Source organism: Limulus polyphemus, unplaced genomic scaffold (assembly GCF_000517525.1).
Source record: "Limulus polyphemus unplaced genomic scaffold, Limulus_polyphemus-2.1.2 Scaffold1751, whole genome shotgun sequence".
Lineage (NCBI taxonomy): Eukaryota > Metazoa > Arthropoda > Merostomata > Xiphosura > Limulidae > Limulus > Limulus polyphemus.
Window position 1 is genome coordinate 19437 of NW_013667361.1, and position 11047 is coordinate 30483.

The 11047-nt window shown below is 32.8% G+C and overlaps 1 protein-coding gene across 4 annotated transcripts in view; it reads left to right on the forward strand.

The window, feature by feature from the left end:
• The first annotated feature begins 763 nt into the window (after nt 1-763).
• Nucleotides 764-11047, forward strand: part of LOC106464824 (protein lin-52 homolog) — a 12437-nt gene continuing 2153 nt past the window's right edge. Inside the window, exons 1-5 of one of the 4 annotated variants that reach the window (XM_022392619.1) lie at nt 764-831; nt 1920-1991; nt 3753-3787; nt 7992-8061; nt 9609-9692. In XM_022392619.1, coding sequence (XP_022248327.1) covers nt 1925-1991; nt 3753-3787; nt 7992-8061; nt 9609-9692 — 256 coding nt within the window. In that variant the 5' untranslated portion in view covers nt 764-831; nt 1920-1924. Of the gene's footprint in view, nt 832-897; nt 1342-1919; nt 1992-3752; nt 3788-7991; nt 8062-9608; nt 9693-11047 lie in introns of those variants that run through there. The other 3 variants (XM_013924979.2, XM_022392618.1, XM_022392617.1) reach the window with 3 other exon arrangements.

The window sequence follows — 11047 nt, forward strand, 5'->3', positions numbered from 1 at the left end:
CTCTACGTGCCCTATATTCTTGTATATATAAGCCGGCCAATGAAGTGACGAAATAGATCATTGCAAACAGACGGAGACAGATAATTGAGTCAAGCACGGTAGTGACCTTAAGTAAAGTGCGTGAATCGTTGTGAATTATAGCGTGTGTTTAAGGAAAAGTGACTGTGGAAATTAAGTGTATTGCAAAGTTGTACTGAGAAAGAATAAACTAGTTTCATTTAAGAAAAGGACTTGTATCGCTGAAGTTCTTCGGAAAGAATTTTTACGGGTAATTAACAAACGAGCAGATACGTAACAATATCTTAAAAACCTAGTGATGTAGACGAATATTTAGAAGTGAGACATGAAATATAAATACGAGTGGCCCAATCAATTAGAAAATGAGCAGAGAATTAGTGACATACTGAATCACTTGTTTTCAGTCATTTTAGTTCAGTAAGGTATTTGATTTTAGCGAAGTGTTTGGATCGGTATCAGTTATCGCGTGATTCATTTTCTCGATTAGCGTGAAATTGTACAAGTAAATTTATTTTGACGTTAGTCGTAGTACAATTAACGGGGTATTTCAGTTTAAACGCCTTTTGTAAAGTAAGGCCTACGAATTACAATAATATATAAGTGAAGACAACTTGTAAAACATTAAGGAAGAAATACACTAATTTGTATTCTTTACATGGATTAAGCTTCGAATTATTTTCATTAAATGATATAAAAGAACCCATATAGCGAAAGAATAATGTTACAACAATAATACAGTGATACAGGGCAAGCGTGGACTCAATAAAAATTTCGGATGGATCATAGTAGGTCGATAAAAGAGAAGGAGAAAATGTAAATACTTATTTCTAAATCTAAAATAAATAGGCAAGATAATTGTAGATATACACTTTGTGAGATTTAGATTAAAAAATTACATAGTACCAGAAAATAATGAACGCGCATAATAATTACATTATCTTATGGCTTTTTCTGAGATAATGAAGATGGCGTCAATAAACGGAGGTAAATTTGCTACACTCTTATTGAGTGCTATTAGAATGTAATGATATTGTTAAACATTGATTAGTAAAGACTTGGTAACAGAAAAACCGTGACTTTTAAATTTCAAAACTGTTAGTGTTATAAAGTTACATTCCAAAGATTTATTTTAAACCGTACTGACAACTGTGATTTGAACGTTGCACTTTTGTAGGTGTTACTGTTAGTACTGCTAGTAGAGTATTAGTACTGCTATTACTAATTGCTCACTATTACTATTAGTTACGAAGTAACATACTGTAGTGTAGGCATAGCGTTACACTACATTTGTCTTCAGTATATTGGAACTTAGTAACAGTGAAGGTATCTAACCGATGAATTAGTGCATGCTGATCATGACAAGTTTTTGTTTTATGAGTTTTATAGTTAAACTTTAAGTTAAAGTGACATAGGAAATTAGCTATATTAACTGCAGGTTAATATTTATCTCTAATATTGTAGGTACTAAGGTAGTTTCCTTTGGTCAGAATAATATTACTAATTATTAGTAATCCACAGATGAGGAAGCTTAGAAATGAAATTGTACAGAAATTGATTAATTTTGCTTCAGTTGACTAACAATAAAAAGCATTATTCAAATAAAAAAAAGATTGTTTAAAGCCACTGATTATAAATAAGTCATAAATAAACTGTATAACTATTAGAAACTCGTATAACATTAAAGGATAACAAGGGAGCATTTGATCCATCTAGGCCATACTTTCCACTAAATTAAACTAAACACCAAAACTCAAAGCCAGCCTTTATTATTCAAATACTTATCAAGCTTTCTCTTAAAGTTAAATGCTTTTAAATTAATTGTATTTTCTGAGAATAACAAGATCATTAAGAAAGCAGTGCTAAACTGCTATGTTTTATAAGCAAGCCTTTTTATTTCTTAGAGAATATGGAGCCTTCCCTGTTAAGTCAGGAAAAACTTGACCGATCATCACCTGAACTATGGCCAGAACAAAGTAAGTGGCTGCTTTGTGAATGTAATAAATTATATGCAAAAGAATGTTAGGGATAGAAAATAAACATTTAAAATTTAAAAAAGTTTGTACACATACAGTTTTTGAGATCTTTTTAAATCATAATATCTACAAATTGTTTTTTATAAACAGTTCTATTTCTCTATTTGTGCTCAGTACAAGTTTACTAGTTTTTTATCATATTAATTTTATGCATTTTGTTCAGATTATGTTCTTAAGGGTGTTATACATTCCAATAATTTATGTTTTCCTTTGTTTTATTCTTTAAAAAATGCTATGAGAGGTAAATTGTTTTTGTAATGCAACATTTTAATATGTTATATTTGATTGATTTTTAATAATTGTATTTAAATAGTACATGTTTAATATCGAACATTTGATAATAATTATTCTAGGATATGGGTATTTCACGAAAAGTAACGTTCATAGGATGCAGAATTTTTTTTATCATGTTTACATAATTTGAAAATAAGACATAAGAAAGACAAAGTAGCAGAAGATCTTTCAGCTCATTGAGGATACCTTCTTTTAAAAAAATATATATATATTAAATTTTATTCGTCTTTTACTTTAAATGTAACAATTCATATACCTGTTAAACAAAATTTTTAAATCATTACAACTACTGCATATACCATATCATCAGACAACCTATTGCACAAGTTTATAACTACTACCAAAAATGTTCTAAAAAAAAGCAAGTTTGCATCTAGGTATCAAAGTTTAAACCCATTTCTTCTAATATTCAAGTTAATATTTTCAACCTTTCCATTCCATATTCTTTAGAGAAAACACAAGAAGATGGCTGTGACTGTCCAAAACTTAATCTCATGTCAATCGAAATCCATGACACAATCCTATATGGCCAAACAGTTTTCTCAAATACAGTTTCCAACTAGCTTAGATAAAGTTCATCAAGCACATATATCTCTCTCACCTACCTTTCCATCCAGCATTCTCATCCAGATAATTTGCAATCTTTTCATACTTCTTTCATTTTCTTTCCCAACATGCTTCTTTATATCTGTAATATTGCAAATATCCCAAAGCAAACTCTGGCTTTTTCTCTAACAAACAAGCTCTATAAGGAAGTCCCAAGTCACTCTTATCTTTTCAAAAACTACAGGATGGCAATTGCTAGTGGGTTAACTAACTCAGTTGTCAGAGCATTCACTGGGCATGAGAGAAGAAATACAAATATAGGATTACAACAGAAAAGTTAATGCCAAATTAGTGATCGTCCCATGACCTTGATATAAGCTTGATCTGAGGGGAGGAAGGTAGTGGTTGAATTGCTAAAGAAAATGCCTCGCTAATGGTAGCTAGTGGAGTTAACCCTCAAACTCAGTTGGTATGGTACTTACCTGGTGTGGGGGAGATTTTTGGTTCAATACTGAGCAAAAAATATTAATAATAAAAACATTACCGTAAATGTAAATACTTCAAGAATATTGAATGATAATGTTGACCAGAAAGTAATGAAAATTAGCCAGAGTTGCTGGCCTAAGTGTGATAGGTCTATATGAAAATATGCAATGATTTTACTGATGGTGAAGAAAAAACGTATGCAAGATGATGTTTTTAGGTAATGTATAGAAATTATGACAAAAAGTTTTTCGTAAATTTTATTAACTATAATTATTTTGTATTGCACCATTCATTTACGTTTTTTATTACTGAAAAATATTGTCATAATATGCATAATTAGAATTACTAAACTTTTATAATTTTTTCCACTTTTAGTTCCAGGTGTTTCAGAATTTGCAGCTCTAACTTCAGTAAGTATTTCTAAGTTGAACTAGAATGATGCACTAAGTGCACTGTGGTATTTGGAAAAGTATATTTTCTTTCTGTCTTAAATTAGAAAGGTAAATTACTTAATTTACTGGAATGTTTGAGATATGTGTACTTTTAGAGTGGATACAGACTTTCACATATAGGAAACTGACCATGTCAAGTACTGACTTTACTTTGTGTGATAGTTACACGTGGTCAATGTGTGTGTTCCACTTGGATATTTTTAGACTTTCTGATGAGTGGTATTGCTGGAAACCTATTTTTGATCTACTGTCTACCTATTTTGATTTACTGTCTGTAGTGACACTGCTGTGTTTGAGCTTAGAAATGCCTAAAGACTGTGTCTTCATCACTTTCATTTGGAACAATTCATTGATGAGGTAGCACATGTAAACTGAGATAGATGACTATTATTTTTTAATATAATGTCACTCTCAGTCTAGAAAAAAATCTCTTCCGAATAAGAAAAAATTCAAACCTTTCTACTAGCTGGAAGCACCATTAAATGTCCAGTGCCTTCGTTTTCATTTGGTTATCTTTGTTGAAAGTAAAGATGGTTTTTCACTTTATCTGCATTGTGTCCAGTTTATTTTCTGATTCAAATACAATTGCAGTTGGAGAAAATCAATTTTATCTGTAGTACACTTTCTGGTGTTCTTCAAAATATTGCAGTTGTTCTTATCTCTCAAGATGCACTAATAATGCCACACTACCCTATATAGGGCATTAAACAATATCTAAAGTGTTGTTATAAAGTTCCCAGTTCCTAAGATTATATTTTTATGTGTGTGTTTTATACAGATCTCAGTCAAATATTGCCTAGAAAGTGTATTGTTGAAGTTTTATCCAAGTAGCATTTATCTTGAATGTATGTGAATGTATGTATTTTAAACTTTGCTATAAATAACCATTTGTAATTGATCATAATTACTGAAAAAGATTATTTCTATATAATTTTGTGTGTAATTGGAGACCAGATGGCTTATGGTAATACACAAATTAAATCATGTGAGTATCATGGAGTATTAATTACCTGATGATAGTGATGCAAGTGTAAGATATGTGGTAAATAAAGTGAAAATAATCAATGTCAACAGTGATTAGTCTCAAAGCTAACACTGTTTGGTTCTTTATCTATTCAAATTTTCAATTCTTTCATCACTATTTCTCAGATAAATGGCAGATGTGTAAATATAAATGTAGAAAACGTGTGTATTAAGTAATATTTGGTTTAAAGCTAATTCCTAGCTTAGCAATAAGAAAACTTATTATAACAGTTAGTACTTACAAAGTGCCAAGTGAGAGAAGAAAACTGTTTTGTGTGTAAAGCATGAAATGTATAATTTTTGTTAATCCACAAGTTTTAGTGTGTACCAGAGACCAAAGTTTTCATTTGAAGCAATATTAATATATTGTGTTTTAACCATTCACAATGTAGAAAAAGTATATATTAGTATAAAATTGTAGTTAAATTCTGAGATGATTACTCACCTCTCACACAAATTAGATATTTTCTGCCGTGCAACTGCTAAAAAGAGTTGCATGGCATTATTCTTGAGGCAACTCCCACTTGATTTTGCATGAATTGCTCCACTGCATGATGTGCTCATCATGCAACAAAATCCCTCCACCAGTAGAAGGGTAACACACCTCTATGCACACTAACTCCTAGGCATTTACACTTTTGAATTTTTATTATTTCCTCAGCATTGTATTATACAGACATTTTTAAATTTCCTGTCTATATTCAAGTTATTGAGCTTTGCATCATTAACAAACTTTGATTTTCATTTTCTATAGCTTTTATTTCAAAATCTTTAATTTTTTATCATGAATTTTCAAATGACAATGACTTGTACTTAGTTCTGAGTGTGGGACATTGTTCACACTTAGACCTCATATCTGCTGTGGTTTCTGGATGCTAGGGTCCTTTGTCCTCTTTTGTGGGCCTCTCCTCAAGGAAATGTCACAGTGACTGGACCCTGTGTGTATTACTTCCTACATTCCCTTTCTGCTTCTTAAACCATATCTCTCTGATTGAAGGACATTTTTTATGAGGACAGGACTTCCAATCATTCAATATCCTTGTGCTTGACTTTTTGCACTTCATAGAGCATGTTCCTATTCCTGCCTCTACTGATGGTTCACTTGGTCATATTTCACTCAGCCTATTTCATGGTTTTTACTCTCTCCAACCATCCATGTGCCTCCTATTCCAGGGCCTTTTTGTTTTGGGTGTTAACCATGCACTTTTGAGCCCATTCACATCTTTTGCTGGGAGCTTCAATCTGTGTGGTGGACCACCTCTCTCAGCCAATCCATATTAGATCAACAGAATAGCCTCTACACCCCCAGATCTTCCGTGGGATTTACCCTTGATTGGACACGTCTATCTTGGATGATTTTACCACCCTTCTTTACTTTGGACTTCCTCTCTTACGGTCCTGTATTCCTCATCCTTAGGCTCTGGCTGTTGTTTTCTTAGCCAGACCTGGCCTTCCACTTCTTTGCTGGTGGTATTTATTCCCATGTTCTCTCCATTTTGTTACACTCCTTCTTTCTTGTCAGTCCTCCTCTTCCAACTCCCTTGCCTGACTGAGACCTTAATGAAGTTTTGCCCAGTTTTGTGCAGGCCACATTTCCAGTCATTGACTTCCTTTCTTTTGTACCATCTTTCTCTCCTATGTTTATCATTGTCCCTCTAGATGCTTGTTACACCCTCTTCCCAAACTGATCCTTTTTTCTTGGGTTTCACTTGGTAGGTACAACTAGCTAGACTTCTGTGTCCTGTTGGACTATTCAATATGCCTTATCACAGACCTCTCACTTAAGAAATACCCACCTTTTTCTGTCCCTGTCCTGGGGTCCCTCTTTTTCCATGAATCTCTTTCTTTCTTCCCTTACTGGATGGGTCTGTTGATTCCTCGCAGACTATTTCCCTTTTCTTCACATTCAGTTTGTCATTTTTTTGTTCTTTTACCTCTCTTCTTTGTCAACCCTTGGAAAAACTACTCCAGGCAGGCATGTGTACTCTTTCTACACATTTATCTCCTTCTCTACATCTTGCTGCTTTATCTCCTGATGGTTTTAGGCTTACACAGGTGTGTTACTTCAGTCTTTCCACCATCTTTGAGAAGAATTCATAATATTCACACAAGTATCCACATTCCATAACAATGTACTCTCCTCCCACAGCTGGAGTCTCTTCCCTAAAGTCTGATGGTGGAGTTGAGGTGGACATGGATACTTACACATGTGTCCTCCTCTCACAGCTGGTGTCACTCCCATAGAGTCTGATGGTAGAGTTGAGATGAGCACACAAGGTGAGGTCTGGATGTGCCCCAACCACACTACACATATTGGCTGTACGACAACTTGTGTGCAAGTACTCAGCTTCAGTTCCTCTTCCCTTTTCCTGTTTTGGCAAAGAGTATACCCTGGATGAGATGAGATGTGTGAGAGGTAAGTTATTGTCTAGGAAGTTAACATCTTACTTACCTGAAAATGTATTTCCTACAGATACTTACCTTCACACACATTCCCACCCATCCTCCCTACTTTCAGTGCAAATTTTCTTACTTGCCTCATCAAAGAATGAAGATTCATGAGTGTAAATGTATAGGGGGTGTTAGTGCACATGTAGATGTGTCACCCTCCTATCGATGGAGGGTGTTTTTTTGCATTTTGACATCATCATGCAGTGACAAAATTTATTTAAAATTACATGGGAGTTGCCTCAAGGCTAGTGGCATGATAGTGTGGAGGTGAGTGTCTATTGGAAATATATTTTCAGATAAGAAAAATGTTAACTTTCTAAATATGCCTGCTCTTTGGTTTAAGCCTACACTTCCTTGAAGTACAAAATAGTGTTTATTTATAAAAAACATTTCTGAAATGAAAATTACTAAAATAGGTAGAAAAGAAATGTGTAAATATTTTAAATTAATGTATGGAAATGACTTCTTTTTCAAAGAGAGCATAAGTATAATTGAGTATAGAGTAAAAACTACAGGATTGTAGATTTTTGTCTTCGGTCTCATCCTGGTGAAGATTAGAGTTTCAGTTGATAAGTATTTACATGTTAATACAGAAGATTAGTAATAGCTGTTTGAGTTGAGAAGTATAAACCTGCTAGTATAGAAAATTAGTGATAGGTTTTGTAGCACAAGAACATTCATTTTTTAGCCTGTTAGTGGAGAAAACTCTCAACCAGAATGGAAGGACATAGATCAAGAAGACGTGTACATGATGCAAGGTATGTAGATCAATGGTTTCTGTCAAGCCTTTTGATGGTTGCAGAGATTGATTCCTGTTGACAACTAGAAATTAAATCAGAATAAAATACTCATAAAAAGATTTATTTACACTTCTAAATAACAGTGGATATTTAACATGAAAGTAACATTGGTTATAATTTTATATACATTATTCTTAACAGATTCACTGTATAGAAGGCTGTATAATAGGCATTTTTAAAATACATTGTTTGCTGTACTCCTGTGCCAATAAGGCCTTTCACCTGATACCAGAGCTCATCAAGCCAGTTGGATTATAACATGCAGTCTTTATTAAAACAATGTCACTTTTGAGACCAAATATTCTAGTGTACAACACCAGCTATTGCATTTTGCTATATGTGTACTTATATTGCTTGCCCTTACACATGTATTAAATACAGGGTTGGGTACATTATATTAAAAATAATTTGAATTAGCAAGTCACATGACAACCAAAACCGATATTAAGTCCTGGTGAATCAATGTGTCAAAACTCCATTTTGACATTATTTGGCTATTCATAGTTAGTGTGATGCCGGCAAATACTGATTGGTTTGGGAAGGGTGTGTAACATTTTGTTCTAATGCAAAATATTTATACATAAGTATGTGCCAAAGTTTGGGATATTCTTAGTACTTAATGTCATTGGAAAACAAAGGAATATGGATTGGTTTGGGGCACCAGAACCATCCAGAAAGACCTGCAACAAACTGTATCATGCCATAGTAAGCAAAGTTGGGATTTTTTTAATAGGTGAGAATCCATGAACATAAAACATAGTGGCAAAAGCCATCCATGTGTTTCAAACAACAATTCGTACTATAATCAAGAAGAATCTCTGTCTGAAAACAAGGTGAACAGAGTACAAGTTCATCAAGATAAGGCTTCCAGTTGTATGCTGCATACCTTAAGCAGCTGAGAAATGAAACAGGTATTGATGCTATTCCATATCAAGACATATTATCAAGTCACAGAACCTATGGGTGGTTTCTCTGTGATCATCTTCATACACATGATAGATTATGGAAAACAAGCAGGGAGGAGTTGTGTGCTTTGGATGTTACAGCCTTATCATAGAGCCATTTGCAATGGAAATTATGCCATGAGGCTTTTGTCAGGATGCACTGTCGTGGCGACATGGATTGTAACAAAACAGTGAGGCTCGGAAATCATTTTAATGTAACATATTCAACCCTCTGTATTCATTTGTAGATTGTTGCAATTGTATAGCTTTATTTATATTTTTTTTCATTGCAGTAAAGAATTTTATCAAAGTATTTTTGTCACTTAAAGTTATGTATTTTTAGTCTCTCTCTCTCTCTTTTTTTAATGGACACTTTTCTGCCAAAGTTGAAACTGTATATAATACAAACTTATGTTCCTAAGCTATTATAATTACTTAAACTACAGTCTTTATCATGATGATAACCTACATCTCTGATTTGTTCAAAATAAAATTGGAAAAAGTAATGTTTTATTTTTATTAAATAGTTTCAGTAATTTAGTTATTTATCTTTCTTACCAGGGTTTGGAAGTCTGACTGCAGCAGCTCTGATAGAGAAAGTCAAGGCTTTACAAAACTTGGCTTACCAACTGGGTGTTGAAGAAGGTTTGTAATTATACATATATTAGCTTGTATAAAGCTGGTGATTTCTTACACACCAACTCTTGAGTGTTATGAGGGGTGTATAAAGCATATGTTTGAACAAAATTCTGCAAAGCTAGACCAATTAACCCTTTCCAGACGGATCACATTCAAAGGCCATGTCATCACGTTTGTTGATTTGCATTTAAAATTTTATTGAACTACTATTTCATGAATTTATGTCAATAAATTTGGTATCAAACTGTAGCTTATAATTGAAATTTTTCTATTATACATTATTCAACTTCTTAATTTAAAAGTAAATATAAGAAAAACACAGTTAAACATCAATTTTTATGTGTCATGTGGTATGCTGAATACAGCACTGGTTCAAATTAGATTTTTGTGATGTCAAAATACTAAGTCTATAGCTTTATATGAATTAGGAACTCCAATTACCGATATTGACAAGCTAGAATATAAAATAAGAACCTCGTATCTTTTCTATTTGCCGAGATATCGCTCATGTACTGAATCAAACACAGTGGCTCCATTCACCTCTTTCCAATTTTGGAAATGGTCCCATATATATATATTTACTTCAATATATGGCATGCGAATATCCAATCAAAAGCTCAGAATGTCCCTCTAGTGGCTTTCTCTACTATTTTAAAATGTTAAGATGGCATCTCGTTCTTTCGAACCAAGATTTCAAGGAGGTAGGTTGTGTCTTTTGTCTGCTTGAAATTTCACATTTTTTTAGACTGAAATACAGCTTAAGTTACTAAGCTTGATAAACTATAGTGGAATTCTATGATATTAATGTAGTAATTTATGATTTTTTGGCTATTCAACTGTATATATAAAACCTAAAATAAATTTTGTTTCATATCCTCCACGTGCGAAATTTTACAAAGAGGCAGCAACCAAGTACAAAGGTCATAACTAGAAGAGTTAATTGTTTGCTTTATTTCTTTATTTACAGTTCTATGTTTTAAGAAAAATAAGTTTAAGAACTTATTTATAAATAGTAATCTATATACATGTATAATGTATAATAATTGAAATGTGACTGTATTTTACAAAATGCTATTCTACTAAAACACAGCCAAGACAAGTTACTTTGTACAGCAATAAGGTCAGTTTTATATTATTGGATAAGATAACATGAGAGCACGTGTCCTGCATCATTGTAACTTTTGTATTGTTAGTCAGGCATGGCTGAAAGGTCAATATAATAAAAATACTAAATATATATATAAATTTATAATGTTATGAGATTCAAGCTATTTAGTTTAAACATTTATGTTTTCGTCTTATAATTTGTTGTGATTCTAGAATGAAAGAGGCATAATTTATATTTATTTCCTGATTTTTTA